Raw genomic sequence first — 24,552 nt, forward strand, 5'->3', positions numbered from 1 at the left:
AATAATAAGTCTTCAGCATTCAGTTTCTTTTAAAAATAGCAATGAACTTCCACTGATTTTGAAAATAAAATGTAAAAACACATTTCAAAGCTGAAGGAGACCTGTTTGGGGGTGCATATCAGTGAAAGCGGCAAGGGTAAATAAAGAGGCTGAAGGAGGGTGAATATGGTTGATGTATATGAAAACAGAACAATGAAACCTGTTGAATTTTTTTTAAATAGCTGAAGGAGAAACTAAGACTTTCTCAGACAAAACAAAACTTTAGGGGATCTGCTACCTGTAGGCCTGTGTCCAACTCACTACTGGACTGATTTCAAGGCACCCATCACCAGGGGGAAGATCCAGAAGCCTTAAGAGGGCAGCCATGGGAGTCTGTGTTCACTTTAACTTGGTTGTCACTGCCTTAAGCTGTTGAAACCCTACTAAAAGAAGTCAAGCCAGACAAGTGACTTTTTAACAAACCCATTCCACAAGTAATCGGCTCTTCTTCAGAGTAGTCTATTTTGAACTAGAAAATTTTAAGGTTTCATTAAAAGCATGTACTTCTATTGAAGAAATATCATAAAACATCTCTTTTAATGTGAACACTACTTCATACAATGAAGAGCTATTTACAAAGTGTCGCTTCTAGATTAGTTGCTTTTGCATTGTTGTCCACCCGCGTGCTGATACAGCTTGTCTTCAGCCAGGTAGCTCAGTCAGTCCCATTGCACGTTCTCCTTGTCCTCCATGACTTTTCAAGGTCCCTGGGGATCCAGGGAACCTGCTGACTTACATTCTCCTCAGTAATATGGCTCAGAAAGCATGCCACCAAAATGATCTATAATCCAGAGACTCTGGCAACCACAGGTAAGTAAAACGTGTACATTAGCTTTTTCACCAATAAATACTAATTTGACAATTCAATCCATTTCCATTTTAAGAAACTGTTTCCACTTAGGAAAATGTCTATTTCTCAATGGAACTAGAGTGAATAACCTGTTCTTCATAATGGAACTCAGAATGTTTTTGTATACAAATATAGCATATTTTGGCCAGGGATATAATTTCTTGTTAAAGAGTTTATTTGCCTTCACACGCAGGATTGCTACATACATTCACAGTTTTAATAGACTGTAATTAGCTATTCCAGTTGTGCTTTAAAATCCCAAATATTATTCTCATTAGTGAGTGCAAAGCAAATGTTTGACTACACTTGGTCCTAGAGTTATAAACTCCATAACAATCTGTAGAAGCTCCTTTATTCTCCAGTTTCATCATTTGCTTTTTCAGGTATGACTTCCAGGCTCCGGCGTGGCTTCTGAACCTCGGCATTTTCAGTGCCTGGTTTATTCAGTCCACACGAAACAGCAGCATAATGGATTTGTTTCAGGTTCTCCAAAGTCTCATTCTTAGCGTATTTCAAAAGATCTGCTTGTCCCTGTAACAAAACATGCAATTAAACAGTATTAGATATGATCTGATGGATTGTTAGACTTTATGACTTAGGTCTTCTGCTTAAGTATTTTGATTCTGCAGAGGATACATTTATTTCTTACTGGCACTGCATGTGAACATCGACTTTAAAGGACGAGTTTGTTTGGCTTGTTTCAACACCACACTCTTCAGCATGCTGCCCCTTCAGCCTGTCCACTTATGAACCTGAGCAGAGCTCTGTGTGTGTGTGTGTGTGTGTGTTTGTGTGTGTGTGTGTACTACTCCTGTCTAGCCTGGTTAAAATCGTATCTTTTTGTTGTTTTTTAAAAGAGTTTTTATTCTGAGGACACAATTACACAAAGACAAATATAGTAGCAAGAGGTCTCATGCACTCTTTCCCAAGTTTTGCCTAGGGCTACATCTCATAACTACAGTACAATACTGGAACCAGGACATTGACACACTGGTACCATGTGTCCTAGTTCTGTGTTACTTTGTTACATGTGACCACCACTGCAATCAAGACACAAGACTAGCCCACCACCATAAATAGTCACACCCTTTTCCTCTTCTTCTCCTAACAACCATGGATGTGAAGGCATCCTGAAGACTGGCCTTTAAGCCAACACAGCCTCTAGAAAGTGCTGGCAGTCCTGGGCACACAGCCCTCACTGAGCAGCTGCTGAAAGAAGTAATAAAAGAAAGGATCCTCTACTCTGAATAAGTGTTTCTAACCCATTTTTAATTTTTCTGATGAGGTCTGACCATCCACCAACACAGATGCATAAATATTTATATAGGTCAGAAAAAGGTGGATGAATTGAAGCACAGTCATGGGAAGTCTAAAATTTGAGCTGGGGATGGGCCAATGCCAGAGGATTCTTTGGTTGGGGTTGGGGCTGCCTTGTGTATCTAGGATATTTAGCAGCATCCGAGTCTTTGTTCGCTAGATACAGTAGTACCTCCTCAACTGTGACAACCAAAGATGTCTACATACATTGCTAAATGTTCTTCATGTCTGGAAGTGTATTGGCAGTGACCTGCAAGGTCACTGCAAAGGCCACTGGAGTGGGAAAGAGGATATGTACTCCACTCTTGTGGGCTCCAACCTCCTGGCTTGCATTTTTGTTCTATTTTTCCTTTCAGATGTAATCTGTCTTCCACTAACAGTTCTTTGTACTTGCACAATTACCTTACCTTTTTTCTTCCTCTCCTTGCTCACTATATTTTTCCTTCCATTATTGTCTTTATGAGTCTGTTATAGTTTGGGGTTTTCTTTACCACCTCTCTCTGTTTTTTTTTAACTGCTCTCAATATGTATCCCTTCGAAGTACTCCAATACAAGCAGAGCTTGGTGCCAGCTGCAGAGGGTAACGGGTGAGGACTCACCTTGCCAGGCAAATGCACTACAATCAAACTCAGCCAGTGGTGAGAACAAATCGTGCTGCAGCTTTAAACTGCCATGAGGCCCAAATCCACAGTGGTTTCTTGCTTGCCTCTTACTATTTATGACTTTCCTGCTTTACAGAGGCCTTTAATTAGTAACTACAAATAGATGTTGCATTGCTTAAACTGCAGGAGCTTCACTTGTATTCATTCCTCTGTCATTAAACTCATATGTTGAAAATCTTCTAGTTATGAGGCCTTTGACTATAAATATAGCATACTATATCAGAAATGTAATTTCTTATTAAAGTGTTTGCCTTCACAAGCAGAATTCTACATATATTCAGTTTTAGTAGAGTGTAACTAGATATTCCATTTCTGTTTTAACATTCCAAATCTTTTTAAAATTAACTTCAATTAATTTTTTGTGGTATTGGAGGCTGAACTCAGGGCCCTTCCCTTGCTAGGCAGGTGCTCTACCACTTGAGCCACTCTACCAGCCCTTTTTACTTTTATTTATTTTTTTGTAGTAAACGAATTTAGTATTTAGGTTAAAAGTGGGGAGAAATGAAAAAAAAAAAAAAGAGAGAGAAACAGATCCTGCTTCCCATGCAGGAAACAGGATCAAAGACCCCTGTTTTTTTTTTTAATAGGGTTGGATATGGGCCTGTCTGGACCATGATGCCCCTGACTGCAGGCTCCTGCCTAGCTAGGATTACAGGCTTGAGTCACTATGCCTGGCATGAACTTCTTTTAAGAGAAGTTTTAGGTTCACAGAAAAAATAGAGCGGAAAGTACAGAGTTCCATATCCCATACCCTTCCCCCCATGCACATGACCGCCTCCAGCACTGACATCCCACACCATAGAGGTACATTTGCTATCACTGATGAACCTACATTGACACACATCACTAACACTCAGTCTTTTGTTAAAATTATAGAGTTTCCTCTTGGCCTTGTATACATTTGGCAAATGCATAATGACATATCTGTCATTGTGATATCACACACAGCTGTTTTATTGTCCTAAAAATCCTCTACGCTCTGCAGTCATCCCTTCCCATATCTCTCCAAACCTACCCCTGGCAGTCCCTGATCTTTCTTCTGTCTCCATGTTGCACAACGGGAATCATGGAGCAAGTAGTCTTTCTACATTGGGATTCACCTGGTCATATGAACTTAATGTTCATCCATTTCTTTTCAACACTGAATAATGTTCATTTTCCTAGAGGTACCAGTTTATTTATCCATTCACCTACCAAAAGACATCTTGGTTAATTCCAAATTTTGGCAATTATAAAGAAATCTGCTATAAATGTCTTTGCTTGGACATACATTTTCAACTTATTGAGATAAATGTCAAGGAATCTCATAGGCTAAGAATTTGTTTGTGTAAATTCTTATGTAAGAAACTGCCAAACTGTCTTCAAAGGTGACTGCACCATTTTGCATTTGGATTCTCCAAATCCCCACCTGCATTTGGTGCTATCAGTGTTTTGGATCTTGGCCATCCTAATAGCTATATAGTAGTAGTAGCTTGTTTTAATTTGCAATTCTCTACTGACATAAGACGTTGAATATCTTTTCTTGTGTTTGTCATCTTTAAATCTTCTTTGGTGACATGTCTGTTTACTCTTTTGCCCATTTTAAAATTAGGTTGTTTTTTTATTGTTGAGTTTTGAGAACTCTTTGTGTATTTTGGAAAGCCATCCTTTGTCAAATGTGTCTTTTGCAAATATTTTCTCCAAATTTGTGGCTTCTCTTCTCATTCTTTTGACATGGTCTTTCACAGAGCAGAAGCCTTTCATTTTAGTGGACACCATCTATATTTTCTATTGTCTTCTTGTTCTGTATTTTTGTGCTTTACCTTTAGATCTGTGGTCCATCTTGAATTAATGATTACTAAGGGTGTAAGGTCTGTGCTTAGATCCAATTTTTGGCATATGAATGACCAGTTTTTCTAACATAATTTGTTCAAAAGACTCCTGCTCTACTGTGTTACCTTTGCTCCTTTGTCAAAGATCAGCTGACTGTATTTATGGGGTCTATTTCTATGAGTCTATGCTCCCTCCTGTCTATTCTCTTGCAAACCCATACACTGTTTTGATTACTGTAGCTTTGCTGCAAATATTAAAGTTAGGTAGTTGTTAGTCCTCTGACTTCATTATTGTCAGTTCTTCTCCTTCAATATTGTGTTGGCTATTCTGGGTCTATATATACCCTTTAGAATCAGTCTGTCAAAACCTATAAAATAACTTGTTGGAATTTTGGGATAGCATTGAAACTATAAATCAAGTTGGGAAGAACTGGCATCTTGACAATATTGAGTCTTCATATCCATGAACATGGAAATCTTTCCATTTATTTAGTTATTTTATATCTACTATCAGAATTTTAATGTTTTTGTCACATAAGTTTGATATGTATTTTGCTAGACTTATGCCTAGGTATTTAATTTTTGGGGCTGCATAGCAATGTATTTTTGTAAAAAGCAAGTTTTAAAAAATAAAATTCCATTTGTTGGTGTACAAGAAATCAATTGATTTTTGTGCATTAGAATTGAATTCTGTACCTTTCCGATAATTGCTTACTTTATTACTAGAGGAATTTTGATTTGTTGATTTTTTCAGATTTTCTACATAGACAATTATGTCATCTGTGAACAAATTTTCCTTTTCTTCCTTAATCTGTATATTTTTAAATTTCCTTTCCTTATCTTATTGCCTTAGTTAGGACTTCTAATACAATGTTGAAACAACCTTGCTTTGTCACTGATCTTAAAAGAAAGTTTTAGGTCTCTTACCACTAAGTACGATGTCAGCTGCAGGTTTTTTGTAGCTGTTCTTCATCAAGTTGAGGATTTTCTCATCTATTCCTAGTTTATGGAGAGTTTTCATCAAGAATAGGTATTCAATCTTGGCAAATGTTTTTTCTGCATCTGTTGCTATGACCATGAGATTTTTCTCCTTTAGTCTACTGATTTGATGAATTATATTAATTGAATTTTGAAAACTGAACCAGTGTTACATGCCTGGTATAAATCCCCACTTTGTCATGGATATAATTCTTTAGTGTGTGTGTGTGTGTGTGTGTGTGTGTTGGGTATTACCGAGATAGGGTCTCATGAACTATTTGCCCTGGCTGGCTTTGAATTGCGGTCTTCCTGATTTCTGCCCCCTGAGTAGCTAGGATTACAGGCATGAGCCATGGGTGCCTGGTAAAGTGTATAATTCTTTTCATACATTGTTGGATTCTAGTTGCTAATATTTTGTTGGGGGATTTTTTTCATCTACATTCATGAAGGATACAGGTCTGTAGTTTTCTTTTCCTGTAATACCTTTGGCTGGTTTTGGTATTGCGATAATACTGGCCTTGCTGAAAGAGTCAGGAAGGATTCATACTCTTCTATTTCCTGGAGGAGATCATAGCTAATTAGTGAAATTTCTTGCTTAAATATTTAGAATTAAATATTTCCTTAAATATTGTAGAATTGACCAGTAAACATACCTGGGCTGATGCTCTCTATTTTGGAAAATTATTATTGATTCAACTTTATATAGACATAGACCTAGGCAGATAGTCTACTTCTTAATATGAGTTTTGGCAGAGGTACCTTTCAAGAATTGGTCTATTCCATGTAGATTATAAAATTTGTTGGCACAGAATGGTTCATTATAGTTCTTTATGATCCTTTTAATGTCCATAGGATCTGAAGTCTTCTTTTTCACTTCAGACATTAGCAACTATGTCATTTTTCTTTTTTCTTAGTTAGCCTGGATAAAGGCTTATTGATTTTGAGTTTTTTCAACCAGCTTTTGGTTTTGTTAATTTTCTTTGTTTATTACCTATTTTCAATTGCACTGATAGCTACTTTCATGTTACTTTTATTAGTGAAAATTAGTGGGTCTTTGTTGAAACTGCCTACCTGGTATATTCTCTTGGACTTGATACATCCAAAGTGAGTTCCTAATATCCTGCTACTCTCTCTACAACCAGCTCCTTCTCAGTTAAAGCAACTGAGTTTTTGCAGTCACTTGGATCAAAGCCTGGTATCACTGATTCCACTCTTTTTCTTCTACCCCTCATCCCACTTGTCAGCAACTCCTATTGTCTTAACCTTCAAGTCACGTGTGTATGTGCATGTGGATATGTCTGAATACATAAGTTCTTACCACTTTTTTTTTCTTTTAACATCCTCACTGCCACTATTGCAGTCTAAGCCACTATCATCTTTCTCTGGGTTTATGACTACCCTTTTTACTGGTCTTCCTTATTCTCCCCTTTCAACATGACAGCCTGAGGGCTCCAACTAAAACATAGTCAGTACCCACCCTCTGCTGAAAACCATCCAGTGATTCTATGAACTCCATCAGAGTGACTGTCAGAATCCTTACACATAGCCTTGTATGAGGACAGACCTACAGCTGTCATCACCTGTATCTCCCTGCCTTGTTCACTCTACCTGCATTTTACTGGGCTCCTAAATGCTCCCAAATCCAGCCAGTCCTCCCCAGGTCAGTTCAAGGACTATGCACTCACCATTCTCTCTGCAGGCAAGGCTCTTATCCCCAAAAGACACACAGCTCACTCCCTTACTTCCTTCAGGTACTGACTCTGAAATTCTTTTTACATTGGCACCTACCTTGATACCTCTAAAATTAGAACTCCTGCCCACAATTCTCCTTACCCTTTTTGTGTCTTGCCTTTTGCATCACTTTTTATCAACTGAAATACTCTTTTAAAAAAAAATTTTGTCTGTCTCTCCCATTAAATGTGAGCTCTATGGGAGCTGGGATTTTTGTTTCCTGATCACTGCTGAATCTTCAGAGCTTAGAACAGTAAGGAATCAATAACTTTGTTGAGTGAATGTAGAGTAAAATGTGAACGTCTCCTCTTAAATATCCATAGCTGCCTGAAAGCCATATGTTTTGTCTTTTTCTCTACGACTATATATATTACAAATAGGTATTTTTTATGCAAATGGAATCAAGCAACTAATAGTATTCTTTGTTTTCCCTTTTTCTCACCAGAGGTCATGTCTTGGTAATCCATGTCAACATAGGTATATCTATCACATGATGATAAGAATTTAAAAACAAAAATCCCTGATGGCATAAGATAATTAATGGGGTGATAGCAGAGCTCTTTGAATCTTCTGTTTCCTAGTCATCATGGCATCTTGAACAAATCAGATAGGTGTTCAGCCTCAATGCAAATGACATAGAAGGACCTCCCTACACAATACACCGAGGCTTGAGGAGCTGCTGAACTTGGTCCCCACTGCTTTTATTCTGTTCTGTGAGTCTCAAGCTACCTGCCTGCCATGTCTTAGAGTTTAGACATCTAGCATGAGTAAAGAACAGTTCTGGAGGAGGTGGTGGTTTATTGCAGCTGTGTTCACATGTCAAGACTTCAAAAGACTTCTGAAGAACAAGGGCTATTTAAAACACTGCTTTCCACTGACATAGAGTATCTAGGTTTGAAGCTGGCTTTGCAGTGTTTTCAGGTGAAAAACTTAAAGCTCATTCTGTTTTGAACTTTGAAACTTACTCTATTTGGCTTTTGTCTTGAAAGAGTTACAACAACTTTAGGTTCTTACTTTAGCCCAGAAAGTAATCTTTGAAAGGTGTTACCAGGGTACTGGCTGAATCCAGCAGTTCTTTCTGAAAGCCTGGCTGTGGCTGTGGCTTCCTGGAACTGGATCAGAGGTTATGAGCCACCAGGAAAGAAGTGATGGCAGATACCAAACCCTAGAGCTGAGGTCCCAGCTGCACTCAACACTTGGCTTGCCATTGAGCTTTTTGTATGACTAAGAAGATGTATCAGGGTTTTGTTTGTTTTTTGGTGGTACTGAGGTTTGAATTCAGGGTCTCGTCCTTGCTAGGCAGCTGCTTTACCACTTGAGCTATGTCCCAGTCCTTTTCAGGGGCTGTTTTTGCCTGGGGCTGGTCTCAGGCCATGATCCTCTGTGAGATCTATGATCTCCAGAATAGGTGGAACAATAGCTGCATGCTACCACACTCAAATTTATTAGTTGAGATGGGGTCCTGCTAAGTTTTTGCCTTGAACTGTGATTCTCTTCATTTCTGTCTCCAGAGTAGTAGAATCATAGGATTTTGTAATCCTGGGATTATAGGTATGAGCCATCGTGCCTGGCCTTGGCTTTTAATATACTAAAAATATTTCAAAGCACATTTGTTAGTGCTACATAGTTTTAAACTAAAATTAACAATCACAAATCATTGCTTTTATTCAGGTCTAGAGGTAAAACAACAGGAATTCTATACTCCAATTAATTTTTTCAATGCCCTTCTGTTAAGCCATCTACTGGGGGGCAAAAGAGTGCCTTACTTTGGAAGTGAGTGATCAGTGAAGCCACAAAGCCTTCCCCAGCCTCTGCTGCCTACCTATGCAATGTCTCAGGGCTGGGAGCTGGAGTGAGCCTGGGTCAGCAGATACTTTTCCAAGTCAAGTGAAGCAGGAAAGAGAATTTATACCATCATGGAATCTGAGGGAAGCACAAAAGTTCTACAATTTCTTTTGGTGAAATTCGGGTTTGAACTTAGGACTTCATGCTTACAAAGCAGGATATCACTTGGGCCACAACCCTAGTCCATTTTTCTCTGGCTATTTTAGAGATGAGGTCTTAAGAACTGTTTGTCTGGGTTAGGCTTGAACCACAATCCTCTTGATCTCAGGCTCCCAATTAGCTAGGATTACAGGCATGAGCCCTTGGTACCCAGCTCAAATACTTTTGTAAGTCATCAGTGTCTGGTTTTTCCCAATTGAACCCTTGTGCTTTATCTTCCCTGCAAGTCTCCAAGAGGCCTGGGATACCCTCTGAGTCACTCTGAGGTAACTGTATGCAGGTCTAGGGTTCCTCTGTTGTCTGTCATCCAAGTGTCTTCTGCAACCAAAACCAGAGAACTGAACCTAGAAAGCTCTAACACAAAGTTCATGACAGGAAATAAAAGCTGGCTAGATAGGAAGTTATCATTTATTCACTGGTTATGTATATGGCATGTTAATAGTGCACAGTCACAAACATGTGCCTTTCAGTAAATATTTTGTGGTTAGTCACTGTGAAGTGACGGGAGACTCATTTCAATCCAGTATTTCATGAGCAATAATGACATGTCAATGGTAACAAATGAACCATTCTGGTGGGGATGTTGATGGTGGGGAAGGTGAGGTTTGTGTGTGCGTGTGGGCAGGATATGAGAAACCTCTGAATCTGTCTCTCAATTTTGTTGTAAACTTAAAATTTATCTAGAAAACAAGTCTTACAAAAAAAAAAAGAATGCTGTGGAAATGACTTAATATATTTCTTACAACCACAATTCAAACTGGCTCACAAAGTCTGTGAATGTAATTATTGTACTAAGTTTGAAACCGCAGAAGGTACAATATGCCAAAGACAAAATATGAAGGAACACAAAGCAGCAAAGCCTTCTAAGAACACCAGTTATCATTAATTGAGTGATTACTTTGTGCCAGGTACTATATTAAGGCATTTATAAAGATTATCTCATGACAGTCTCTTAATTCTGTCATGTAAATGCTCTTATTATCCCTGTTTTACAAGGAGGAAACTGATTATGGAACTTGCCCAAGGCAGGATCTAAACAGCAAAGCACACTGAAACACACACAGCTTTCTATGTGTATGCTGTCTTTTCTTTTTAGATAAACCGAACTGTAGGGCCCCACCTACAGAGAGCTAAACCCACATGTTGCACACAGTATCTTAAAGCAAGTAGAGTAGAAACTCTATGTTATTAATGTACTCAGCAATTCAACAATTGCATAGAAAATTCCTGTGATTAAATGCAGAAAGAGAAATACAGATTTTTAATTTGTACGTGTTGAATGAGCAGAACAAAGGAATGAAGGGCTCTGGCAGTCTTAGCTACAGCTTGTAAACCACCCCTAATTATCCTTTGATGGATCCCCTTCCAAGTGGTCTTTTGTGGCAAATGAAGGCTAGCACATTAATCAGAATTAAGGAAGGCCTCTTAGCTTGGCCATACAGGCCTACTTCTTGCTGAAGTCTCAACAAACCTTTCAAGTGTGAAAACAGATTCCAGATCATCAGTTACCTAAAGCTAGAGCAACAGGGCACACACTTTTCTGCAGGACATGAGAGTTGTTAAATGTGTCATTACCTTTTCTGTCTTGTGGTTTCTCCTCAGGTTCACTGCCATGTTTGATGGGGCTGCAGTGTGTGCTGCAAGGTAAGCCATCTCACCACAACAGGATGGCTCCTTCCCTCTGACCTATCTCCACCACCCAGGGTGCCGAGCTGCTAGGGGTGCATGAGGTCTTTGGGGAAAAATGGAAAGAAGACACTGTAAACATGGCTCCTGGCCCTGACTTTTTCCTCCTTAATCTAGAGAGACAGTTCAGTTGTGTAAGGCAGCAGCTCAATTAATGGTGGGTCTATCTGAGGACAGTCCACGAGTCTTGATTCTCCCCACACTTTTTTCCACATCTGAGCTCTTATCACATGTAGTTATTCCTCAAATTACCAAAGGTTTGTACAAACACCAGTAATTTTAATTTCCAGTAAGAGATTCAATTTAATTTATATTCAGAAGGAGTGCCATTCTCCCAAGAAACAATTTCATGTTTCCTTCAGAAAAGATGGGGGGGGGGTCTGAGGTAGCATGGAGGAGAAAGGGAAGGTAGTGCTTGATTTAGGCCTCAACAGTAGGGCAGGAAAGGATATTGGGAAGTCTAGGGGCTGTAAAGGGTGCTGCCTTCCACCCTGAAGAGCCCATGACTCCAGGAAATGGTGCCAATGGAGCCCAGACAGCATTTGGTAGTATATTGCCAAGACTACAAAGCTTCCTAAGTTCTGACTTTGTATTTCCCTCTGTTATGGACCCTCAGTGGAAGAGGCACTCTGGTGGCAGAGGTGGGGTGGGGGTTTCAGGAGCAGTCACTCATATCTCTAGACAACACAAACAGGCCATAACATAAACACAGAAGGCAGGAGCTCAGAAAAGGGTTCCAGGTGAAAGCACTAGAGCCAGAGAGGAGGGAGCAGAGAGGAACATCCCTGAAGACATCAGGGGAAACAGTACATGAGCACTTCCTTAGCACCAGTCATCTTCTAAGTACACCTTCTGCATAATCAAACATTAGCTGACTAATCACAAATTCCACATTGGTGGGATCCGAAGGTTTGAGGTTTTACTGTGCTTTTAAATGGATCAGAAAGAATAGTCTGCCTAATGGTGAACACTACTGTAGTTTGATTTTTTGAGCTACCTTGAATTTTCACAGACTAAATAGAGAAATGGCTCTCAGTCAAGTACAGCTTTTCAGGAAAACTTGCTACATATTACATCACCTACAATAAACAAAATAAAACATATGAGAACTGATTCTTATAAGAAAAAGAATCATCCAAGGCCATCACAGTGATTTTCCAAAAAGAAAAAATGCCAGCCTTCAAGCCTTTGCAGCAAGCACTGCACCTTAGGTAAAATGAAGAAAATCTAAACTAATGTCAGTTCAAAGACCATCTGGTTTATTGATTTATTTTTGGCCAAAGTCCTGTGTTCCTAACAGAGAACAAATCTCTAGTTACTTTCAGAGTCTCCTCTTGTAGAATGGCATAGGACAGGAGAGTCAGCTTGGCAGCCATTCATCTGGGCGACATCTTGGGATATAACTACTTACTTTAAGATGTGGTACAGATGCTATGGAAGCCCAGCCACCCTGGCCTCCTAGCTGAGATGCCAGTCTGGTGAATGAAGCCTGTTTCCAGGTCCAGCTGAGCTCCCAGTAGAACAGCGCCTCACGAGTGATCCCAGCCAACACCACACGGAGTAGGAAAACCATTCAGTTGAGCCCAGCTCACACACAGACTCATGGGAAATAAGAAGTCATTGTTATTTTAAGTCATTACTTTTGAAGTGCTGTGTAACACAGCAGCAGAGAACTGGAATAGCCACTGAAGGTGGCTGTTTTTTGTGCTCCAGGAAAACACCTCCCTAGACACAGCAGATGGAAGCAGGTGGAATACCTTATCCAAGGAGAACTAGTACAAGAGAAGGCTTATACTTTGGGACTTCTGACCTAAAGCTAAAAGGTTGGGTTGAGCTAGGAAATACCAATAGATTAAGCATATGAAATAAAAGCTGAAAAGGTACAGTCAGGAGCAGCCCAAGGCAAGTTACAAAGCAATAGAAACTGCATGAGCAGAGATTGCTCCACAAAGGGAGAAGAATGGAGCAGGTACAGAGGTAAGCAGGCAGAGCTTGGCCCTAGAGAGACGCAGCTGCCCTGGGGCTGCCAGCGTCTCTGACAGCTTTCTAGACCTGTGAGGCTGGGCAAAGTTTGTAATCTCAGAGTTCTCTAAAGGTCCTGTCCCCTTTCTGTGCATGCCAGCATTTACCCCTCTTCTGTTAGCTAGTTTGAGTTTCTACTCCTGGTTAAAACATGGTTCTTCCTCATTGAGGCTCTACCATTTTAGGAATGGCGCTGAATATTACCAACAATACACGGAATACTTCAGCCAATGGAATATGAAGGTGAAGGAATGCCTGGGTATGCTGGTGGGAGGATGATGCATTACAGAATTCTCTTCCCACATCCCTGATGAAATGAACACAAACAGTAAAACAGGCAAAAATAAAACCAAGTACAAGCACACCAGCAGCAACAAACTAAGAACAGGGCAATCATGATTTAATAAATGTCTCAAATTCATAGTAGCTACATTAGTGAGTCATAAAAATCTGGAAATTTCTATCTCATACTCAAGCATACTAGAGAGTCACAAACTGAGTGAGTTTCTCTTCTGTTTGACAGAGCAGCAGAAATGATGGGACAGAGGAGAGAAAAATGAAGTAACACTGAAAAGGCAGGAATAAGGCTAACAGAAAACTGGATGAAATGCAGAAAGCATAGACTTCTGGTAGTGTGAGACAGTGGTGGCTGAGAGAAGTGTGTCAACAAGAGCATCTGCCTCCCTTCTCATGGTTCCAGACTGGTGCAGAAGAGCAGGAAGGCCATAGTGGCTAGAATCTGGGGGGCAGAGTAGTGGAGAGGAAGGTGCTCTAAAATAGCTACTGCAAATGTATTATATACATTTAAGAAGGTAGAGGACATGAGCATAAAGAAGAGAGGCAGGAAATTTGAAATAAAAGGGGCTCAGTGTATAGCTAAGTGGTAGATTGCTTTCCTGGCATGTGTGAGACCCATGTTGTAGAAGATAGCAATATTGAAGATATAGCAATATTGCTTGAAGACATAGTAAAAACTATCAAAAAAAAACTGAAACAGGAAAAGACTTAAAAATAAATGACTAAGCATCTGTGTACTGTGGGACAATATCAGGTAGTATGTTACAGAGTGAAGAAATAATAGTGGAAACATTTCCAAATTTGTTAAAAATTATAAACCCACATGTCCAAGAATCTTAATAGACCCCAAGCAGAAGAAACATAAAGAAAATAACATGAATTCACTTCATATATATATATATATTTTCTTTTTTTCACAGTACTGGGGATTGATCTCAGGGTCCTGTGCTTGCTAGGCATGTGTTCTATTACTTGAGCTATGTTTAGTTTACTTTTTCAAATGGTGTTCTACTCTTTTTCCCTGCTGGCCTTGGATCACAGTCTTCCTACCTGAGTCCTCCTGAGTCCTCCTGAGTAACTAGGATTACAAGTGTGTACCATAATGCCTGGCTTGATAATTTTTTAAAAATGCACATCATAGAAAAAGATGCTCAACCTCCATACACTTACTAGAGTGGCTAATCCAACAATTCCAAGTATTGACAAGGATGTTCCAACTTTCATAACACTGCTGAGGGAAATGTAAAGCAGAAGTGATATTTTGTAAAACAGTTTGGCATTTTCTAATGAAGCCTGACATGTACTTAATATCTATGGGTGATAATTCCACTCATAAATATTTACCCAAGAATAATAAGAACAAATGTCCACACAAAGGTACGTGAATCCTCATTGCCAATTTATTCATAACAGCTAAAAATTGCAAACAACTCAACTGTCCATTAACTTTGTATACACAAAGTAGGGTACATCCTTAACACAGAATACTATTCAAGAGTAGTGGATTCCTGAAACATAACTGACTTGGATGAATCTAAAAGTGAAAGAAGCCAGACATGAAAGACTGCATTCTGTGTTAACTCCACTTCATGACATTCTGGAACATGTGAAGATACACATAGAAATCAGATCAATGGTTGCCAAAACAGAGGATTTCACTCTAGAGGAGCACAAAGGAGTTTTGGAGAATGACAGAAATGCTGTGTCATTGTGGTGGAAGCTGCATGACTGTCTACATTTGTGAAAACTCATCAAATTATATGCTCAAAATCAACGAATTTTATTTTATGTAAATTATACCTCAGTAAAGTTGGCAAAGAAAAAAAAGAATATGCTGACTATCTAAGGGAGTAAGATCTTGAGAGCTGGATCAAAAAAGCAATCAGAAGCTGATGGGGATGGATTACACCGTCCTCCAGCTATGTAGCAGAAATCCTAGAATGGGCCATTTTACAAGTTCCAAGAAGAGGAAACTGGGCACATATATCCTAAAAAGTATGTTTGAAATCACAGTTGAGTTTCATCCTTTCTCCTTGTTATTGCTGTTGGAATGATGGAAAGTAAGGGTGACTTCTCCCACTGGTGGTGATGGTGAACTAATTTAATATTGAATTTACACCAAGAAGTATGAGGATTACAGTCTTGGGACCAAATGTGAATGAGTAACAACATGCCTAATTCCCCACCTAAAAACAGAAGACAGTGCTAATATTCTCATCTTTTTCTTTCCCTTTCCATCTTTCTTATATATATATTCTCTCTCGCTCCCTCTCTCTCTCTTTTTTCTTTCTTTTTCCCCTCTCCTACTCTCTTTTTTTTGAAGACAGGACCTTGCTATATACCCTGGGCTAGTCTTGAACTCATGATCCTCCTGCCTCAGTCTCCCACGTGCTGGAGTTACAGACATGTGCCACCACACCCGGTTCACAAATATTCTCACCTTTCAAAGCAGAAGATAAACCAACGGCGTTTGTAACTGAAACATAGCTTTGAACTCAACAAAACGGACTCTTCACATTTTTCAAAATCTCTTATCTTCAGAGGAACTTTTTAGGAAAAAAAATCTCTTATAGTAAAAAATACCTTTGCTATGCTTGACTTTTCTATTAAATAAAATGAAAATTTAAAATTTAAAAGCAGCACTTACAGTAGAATTTTATCTACTGATATACCATTTTCCATCCTATCTGACACACCAGTACTTGTGAAATGTACGGTATTTTATGTACCACTAAGAAAGAAAAATTATTGCCAATATGACTGTGACACCACACAAAGATGCCATGGACTCTAAGATGTATACCAATTTCAAAAATGTCAAAAATAAAAAAATATACTCAGTAAAATAAATCCCCATCCACCCACTCATCCACCCATCCATCCATCCATCCACCTACCCACATGCAAACAAAAGTTCCTGGAGTAAGTCACCAAGGTTTAATAAAGGTTCTTTTTTTAGAGGGAGGATCTGAGGATCTATTTTTTCTATACTAAAAGTCTTTTTAATGAAGATACATTTATAAAAACAAATCAACACTTTTTATTCAAGGAGAAAAATGATAGTAATATGCCAAAATGTGAATAGCAGGTGATTCTGGGTGTGATGATCATAGACACTGTCACTTTTCCCTTGTTTATTCTTGTATTTAAAAAAAATTTTTCCAAATTAAAAAACTAAACAAAGTAAGTTAAGATTAAAAAAACCCTGGGATGAACACCCTTAGACATAATGACTTTCTCAGTGGCAGGTGCTTCTTCTCTGGGTGACCAAAGGTTCTCAGGTCCAAGAATGAGAGCCCAAAGACTTGGGGCGGCTGTCATCCCAGCTCCTTTGTGGTTCAAATGAACAGGGTGAGGTGTCAGAAATGATACTTTTGAGTCTAGACAAAAAGCTCTCTTTTTTTAGTGTGTCTCAGAACCAACTCCCTGAGGGGAGCACCTGTGGAACAAGTAGGCTTCTGGGTGACATCCCTGGAGATTCTAGTCTAGTAGGTGTGGGGTTGAGGTAATTGCCCTGGCCTCACTGTGTCTTCCTAGTCTCCTTCTCCTCCATATTTGGGGTCAAACGAATCCCTCCCTAAGCCTCTGTGCTACCAGGACTCACTGGCTGATATGCAGACCCCAGGGCTGCCACCTCCTCCCTAAGCTCACTGAAAAGAAAAAGAGGATGGAGGGACTCAGGGCCTTCTATTCCCTCCCTCCAGAAAAATGCTAGAAACTCAAATCAGATCAAAGTCTCCTTTTAGATCTCCACAGGTACTCATTCTTCTACAGAAATAGGGAGGGAAAGTCTTCCTGTCAGACAGGAAGGATACACAGAGCTCTCTAATTCTTCCCCATCCTTCACTTAGATTCTACTATATGCAAACACCATCTGTAGCATCCTAGACAAAAAAAAATTTTTTTTTGGTAGAAATGAGGTTTGAACTCAGGGCTTCACACTTGCAAAGCAGGTGCTCTACCACTTGAACTATACCTCCAATCTTGTAAAAAAAATTTTTTTTAAAGACCTTTTATCCTATCCTGCACGTGTATTTCTCTATGAATACAAGTCTGGAGTGTTAATTCTCTCTTCTGGACATAATTCAAAGATAAGGAGATTCTCTGGTACTGCTATTAGTTCAATGGTCTACTTTTAAAATATGGCACACTACTTTATGTTGTATCTTCATTAATATGTTTATTAATACTTTATGTTGTTATCCTCATTAATATGTTCCCCAGCTGTGAAACACGCTCTTAGGTCTAGTGCTTCTTAAATGTTCATAAGGAGAAGACTCTCCTGGACATCTTGTAAAGCTGCAAACTATGACTCAGTGGCTCTGCATTTCTAATGAAGGCGCTCAGGAATCTCACTCCCAAACAGGGTACCTGGTATGGTGATTGTTTTAAATTAAAGGCTCTTAGAGAGCAGTAGATGCTGGAAGAGCTTTACTGTGAAGTTCCTACATCTGCCTGAAGACCAGCCCCACCAAAGAATAAAGCAAACTACCTCTGGTCTCCTCCCTGAGTTTTCATGAAGTAACCTCATATCTGCAGGAAAGAAGATTAATAATGTAGCTAAGATAGACAGATTTTAGTGAAACCTTCTGTCTACTGCTTAGGACTATTTAGTTCCCACAGAGAATCATTTACCACCTACTGTCTGAACAATGGGCATATTCTTTCACCTAAAATCATTTATTGCCTCTCAAAATTGTCACATTGTCCATCTCCTCCTCCCTTATAAGACAGTGTATTAGCATCTGAACCTCACTGGTTTACTGGGGAATCACACTCCTGTGATTGTCTCCCATGCACATTAAGTACTTTGCACACTTTTTCTCCTGTGGTTTCACTGTCAGTTCATTCCAGTGAACCTGCACAGGGGAAGGGGCAGCTGCCCCTCTGAGGCTACAGAACAGACTCCTGACTCTTGGAACACACTTGAGGAGGAACGATAATTGGCTGGTGAAAGTTTGTTCCCTAAGTTTCTATTTGCCTATAATAAAATAAAAGCAAAACAAGTATTTGCTCCTACCACAGGGCTTAAACAACTGTGCTATTTTTTTCAGGGTTTGCAGGAAATGTGTGGTGCACCCCTCACACACACGGAATGAGTCAGCAAGTTGTAAAGCCAAATCCTTTTCATCGTAAATTCTTATGTCTGTTTACTGAACTGCAAACCGTTTAAGTTAAATTATAGTCAGAAGATCTATCTATCTATCTATCCATATGTATAAAAGTACATGTGTAGGAAGGGAAGTGCTTGAAGAAGTAAAAAAAAAGATTTTAATTATAAAAATGAGTACGGGTTAAACATGAGAAAATGCAAATTGGCAAGCTTTGGAAGGGGGACCTTCTATTAAATGAAATCAGAAAAATATTGTCAGCTGCAGGGATGGATCTTTTAACTTAAGGGGGAATGAGGAAACTAATATAGGCAGCAGTGATGATGTCTTTATAGTCTTGAATTGATCTGAGCATACCACAGCATAATTTTACATTTAGTTGTCCAAGACCCAGAATGAAATAACTTCTCTGTGTTATTATCATTCATGTTCCCAAACATGGGGAAGAACAGAAATAAGTGTTGGGATAAAACTAAAAAAAAAATTGAACATACATACACATCATTATTTTAAAAATCATGTCATATATAATATAGAAAAAAACAGACAAGAAGAATGTACAGCAAAAAGCCAACACTAATTGCCTCTGGATAGTGGGATATGTGCACCTTTGCTTATTGCTCTTTTAACATGTTCTGTAATGAAAATTCACTACTTTTATAATAAAAATAATACATGTTAATTTTTAAAAGCAGAAATGCTGAGATAGATATAATTATAGGTAGCTTCTCATTGATGGGAAATTCCTTTCAAATTCTTTTACATATTTCCTTTGACTATGTTCCATGTAATTCTTTTCTATTTTGGGGGGGGTTTCATACTAATTTTAAAGATGTGATTATACTCTATAGTATAATCACATTATACTGAGTAAGTAGGACCTTTAAATTCCCAATTGTTCCTCTGTAATCAGTATTTTCTATGTCACATACACCAACTGGCATTTATAAACTTTAAAATGCTTCTGGGATAACATGAGAAGGTCCTTTGTCACTCTTCCAGAATCCACAGTGCCCCCTACCCCATTAAGTTCTGTGTGTTCCTCTGAGCTCTATGCCAAGCTACTGTACTTACAGACCCCATGGAGGGCAGAGGTCACCTCATGATTTCTGTGACCATGCTAGAGTCTCAATGGCTGATGATGGACAACACAGGAAATGAGATTCTAAGGGAAAGAGGCAAGGTGAAAATGACTTCGCCATCATTTGGCTCAGAAATGACATAGGTACCTTTAAGATGGTAATATTCCAGGTAAAGCTCTCCACAGCTTTCTGTAGCTTTCGTTCCTTCAGACCCTCTTTGGTGCCTATACTGTGCAAGTGTTCATGGAATTCCATGGCTGAAAGAAATAGAAAAGATGATATCACTTCCCCATCCTATCAGTGGTAATGAACTGGCAATGTTTATTTTTCTAGGTATAGCTAAAAAGATTCCAACTTTCAATAGAATTTCATAAATGTGTCCATTTAAAAATATAGTGGTGAGGAAAAACATTGAAAACCTCAAGCTGGAAGGCATCTTACAAGTCAGTAATTGCTCCTCATAGTTTAGAAGGGCAGATGGGATACATGTCATCACCATCATCACCATTATCATTATTTGAGCAGCAAAAGAGACTTGTTTTTGGCCAAGAATAGGAGAAATAGAAGACAAATTGGTAAATTGACTTCTCAGTGTTCAGCACTAGGAGGTTATAGATACAGAGTAAAAGAAACAAGGCAGAAGGATTATTATTACATGATCTTATTTCAGAGGAGAGATGTTCAGTAATCTTCAGAGATAAAGGCTGTTAAGGAGGCCAAGTCTGCAGAATCTCAGAAGGCAGACTTTACCTCTACAGGGGACATAAGGCCAGCCACTGGCAACTGGGACTAAAAAAACTGCAAAGCCATGTGCCCTCCTGTGGAATAAAGGTCAACATGAAGTCAGATACCAAACCTACTATAAGGGGAACAAAGACGCAACTTAAACTTCCCATTATGATTCTGTACCAGGATTTACCTAATCAAATGAATATTTCCTATTGCCCTTCAAAATAGTCTAAGTGGATCCTGACATCAATAATGCAGGGGGGAGGTTATGATGGTCCTTTTTATTTGTGGTTATTTTAATTCAGGTTTTTCAGATATTCCCTTATAGCCAATCATTCCATGTCTGGCCAATGGGAACCCTTCAAACTGGTTCCCAAACCCTTCTGAAATGGCTAATTGGCTTTTGATACATATGCTTCCTTGCTTAGTGGCAGAAGATACTCTAGACTCACAAAATTCATTTTTCCATTGCAGACTTGAAGCTAGATATTTCTTCAAGGAAATTGTATGTATCTATATGAGAGGAGGGCACACTGTGTGTGTGTGTGTGAGAGAGAGAGAGAGAGAGAGAGAGAGAGAGAGAGAGAGAGAGAGAGGGAGAGAGAGAGAGAAAGAGAGAGAGAGAGAGCGCGAGAGCGAGAGAGTGCACGCCAGAAAGCAAGTGAGAGATTACCCCAATCTGGGTGCTCTTTGTTACTGAGTTTTCATTGTTCTGGATACATGCAGGACAAATGTATTTTTTTGGAGTGGCAAGATAAAATCTCACAAATACTTCTAATTCAAGTTTAATTCATAGATTTTTATATAACTTTTTAAACTTTATGCTTATTTTTTTCCCTTAGGTAGAAAAATGTTAGTAGTAAGATTGCTGGATCCAGTTTAGACTCTCCTAGCACATTTTTTTGTCCTTAAGATTATATCCTATTGAGAAGACATAATAAAAATACTATGTGCTAAGGCCAGTTGGAATAATTCCTTTATCTAGGTGCTTACATCACTAACAAAGTACAATTAGGTTCATTTGTTTTCTCACATTGTGTGTATGTGTGAATGTGTGCTTTGGGCATGTAATTTGTTTTAAGACTATATCAAACTACATATCAGTGTATTCATTTAAATCTTGCTTCCTTCCTGGTCTCCTCAACCTTGATTGTTCCTCCCTTTATATACTTTTAATTAGGTTTTAATTCATAAACATAAGCAAATGTATACATGCATTCATAATAATTTCTTATACCCAAGCTGCATTCTGTGTACATTGTTCTGTACATTGGTTTTTTATCCCATAACTGTGCAGTGGAGGTCACTTCATGTCAACACAGAGCCTTTTTTTGCTCATGCTTCTTTTAACAGCAGCAGAGACTATTGTGTGGATGAGCCAGTGTGTAGGGGCCAGTCCTCTACTGATGCATGCTGAATTGTTTTAATTTTCTTGCTACTATAAATAATGTGAACATTACAAGAAATTTTGTGCATTTTTTCCCATAACTGGAGCTTGAATTCAGGGCCTTGTATATGATAGGCAAGCACTCTATCACTGAGCTGCATTACCAGCCTTTAAAAAAACTTTTTTTTGGTGGTACTGAGGTTTGAACCCAGAACCTTTACCTCTTAAGCCACATCCCCAACCCTTTTTTGCTTTAGTTATGTTTCAACGAGAGTCTCATGTTTTTGCCCAGGCTGGCCTCAAACTGTAATCCTCCTATCTATAGCTAGCTGGGATGACAAGAATGTGCCACCATATCCAGTTTTATTGGTAGAGTTGGGGCCTTGGTAACTTTTTGCTTGGTCTGGTCTTAAACCCTTCTCGTCCTGATTTCTTCCTCCTGAGTAACTGAGAGTACATTTGTGTGCCACCATGCCTGGCTTTCTACATTCTTTTCTATATTTTTACTTTTAGGTTGGGCAACTCAGTTTCTAATCCCTTTTCTATGCAATGCCATTTCAAAGCAACTTGATTGAGAATGGATATTCTTTAGTGTCTTTAAACATCAAGTAAAAGTGGACACAAATATAATAAATATAATAAGCTGTCAATTTAGTCTTTTTCTTCTCTATTTTTCCTTCACCTAATAGGAACCACAGTCAAACTTCCTGTCATGCTAATAAGGCATGAGAACCTACCTGGTTCTGAGAAAGAACAGTCCCTAGTAAAACTTATTCTGCTACCTAGGAAACAAGCACACTCTGCTTTTCCAACTTCTCTTTTGCTAATGATGATATCTGAGAACATCCCAACCTGTCCCATCCTGATTAACTAAACCTGCTCCACGCCAGTGCTGTGAGCAGGCTCAGACAGTGGGTAAGTTCTGCTGTTCATCGGATGTGCTTGGCTTAAGAAGCAAAACAACAAAACCAAAGCAAACAACAATGACCATGAATAGGCAGCAATCATGTTTTAAAACTCAAGAGTTAGAACATGAAAACACTCTTTCTTTCTCTTCTTTCTTCCCATCTGGGAGGTTCCCTGGAGTAGGCTGCAATGACTTAGACCTGCCGGTTGGGACCCTAAAGAAAAGGCACTGATGTGCTGGTTCCCTGTTAAATTCGAATACTAGATGTCTGCAAAAGATCTGGATTTTCAAGCATGAATCCCTCATGTTCAGAATGTTTCTATTTCTGGCAGTCAGGAGGCAGCACAGTCTCATGTCACCAAGACTCGGTAGATAGACTCCATGGTTAGAATACAGGAAAGGAAGGCACAGGAAAGCAGTGGCAGGGGAGTAGCACTGTGCAAATAGGAAAGAACACAACCACATGGACTGCATGGTGCATAAAAGAAACTGGAAAAGGAGAAAGTGATATTAACATGAGACTTCTGACTATAATCACCTGACCAGATGCTTTCTCATTACACATTTTAAAACTGCCACACAGGTGTAACACAACAATAGCGGGGGATTTTCCAACCATCCAGGGATGTACTTGGAAGCCTCATTCTTTGGGAGCTAACTGCACATTGTCTTGCTGAGGAGGTGAAGACAGGAACTGCTATACTGGCATCATTCCAACTAACAAATAAGAACTTGAAATCATGTGAGCAAGGGACAGTGGAAGAAGGCAATGCTGAGTGAAGACACACATCTGCCCTAGATTTTAAGATAGCAGCTTTCAGAAAAGGAAAGCTTCCAGACAGGAAGCCAGGATCAGAGGCAGTAAAAGGACAGGCTGCCTTGAGAAGGACTGGGGACCTGAACAGGCATGACCAAGATAATAAAAAAGGATGTTGGATATTGATAAGGAAGAAATATGGAAATACTTTCAAAAGCTAGGATAACTGCATATATGGAAATACTTTCAAAAGTTAGGATAGTTGCATATATGCTTGTTTTCTAAAAACTTCATTAAAAAACTATATTACCTGTCTATTAAAAAGAGAAATGAGAATGCTACTTTATTTTAAACCTAAAATATCTGTAGTATAACAAAATTTCACAGAAAACTTATCAATGAAGATGTTTTAAAAATGGGCATGAAAAAGATGACCAATTAAAAACCAGAAAAATTATATTAAAAATATAAAATCCAGAATTTTAAAAAGTGACCAAGTCTAGAGGTCAATTGTTATCTCATTATTTGATTTGCTGGCTAACACATCTAGTTCTTGAAACAGATATCTATATTACTAATTTAGAGACTGATCTTTGCAAATCCATTGGCGTAAATTTTGCTGATCTACTGATTCGAAGCATATATTGATTTTATTTAAGGACAGAAAAGGATTCTTACTTTCACCTGTATAGCATGAAGGTACCTTCTCTCTCCTCCTGCCCAGATGGCACATAAAGCCCAGTACAAGGACCAAAAGGACTGAGGATGCACAACCAAGGGAACTACAATGCAACCTGCCAGGTACTTACAAAGACTACATAAGAAATATGGAGAATGCCTGCAGAACTTTGTAAAGAAGGCGAAAAAGGAATTGTATCTTGGTTTGTCTGAGCCAGGTGCCCCAGGGTTTTCCAACCACTAAGCATTATTTCTAGACAAAAGCATCCCAGCTTTTTAACAGGAGCTCAAGATATTATTATGTATACAAAATAATTATGCTGTGAGACACAACTGTGGAAGGCCACTGGACAGGTGCTGGCACAGTTCTGAGGGAATACACAGAGGTAGAAAGAATGAATCAAACTGAACCACTCCATATATATAACAAAAGAAATCCAATAATATACCTAAAATGCAAATTTCATTATTCTCTTGGTACTAAATTACTAGGAAATCTAGTCT

The 24,552-nt window shown here is 38.9% G+C and overlaps 1 protein-coding gene across 3 annotated transcripts in view; it reads right to left on the bottom strand.

The window, feature by feature from the left end:
* Nucleotides 1-482: 482 nt before the first annotated feature.
* The window catches only part of Plcl2 (phospholipase C like 2), a 232,341-nt gene continuing 208,271 nt past the window's right edge, over nucleotides 483-24,552 (bottom strand). For 2 of the 3 annotated variants that reach the window (XM_074043847.1, XM_074043846.1), the window contains exons 5-6: nucleotides 19,738-19,847; nucleotides 483-1,420 (exon numbers count right to left, since the gene is read on the bottom strand). In XM_074043847.1, the coding sequence (XP_073899948.1) occupies nucleotides 1,241-1,420; nucleotides 19,738-19,847 (290 nt within the window). In that variant the 3' untranslated portion in view covers nucleotides 483-1,240. Of the gene's footprint in view, nucleotides 1,421-10,967; nucleotides 11,125-19,737; nucleotides 19,848-24,552 lie in introns of all 3 variants that reach the window. The other variant, XR_012436308.1, reaches the window with a different exon arrangement.

Source organism: Castor canadensis, chromosome 10 (genome assembly GCF_047511655.1).
Source record: "Castor canadensis chromosome 10, mCasCan1.hap1v2, whole genome shotgun sequence".
NCBI lineage: Eukaryota > Metazoa > Chordata > Mammalia > Rodentia > Castoridae > Castor > Castor canadensis.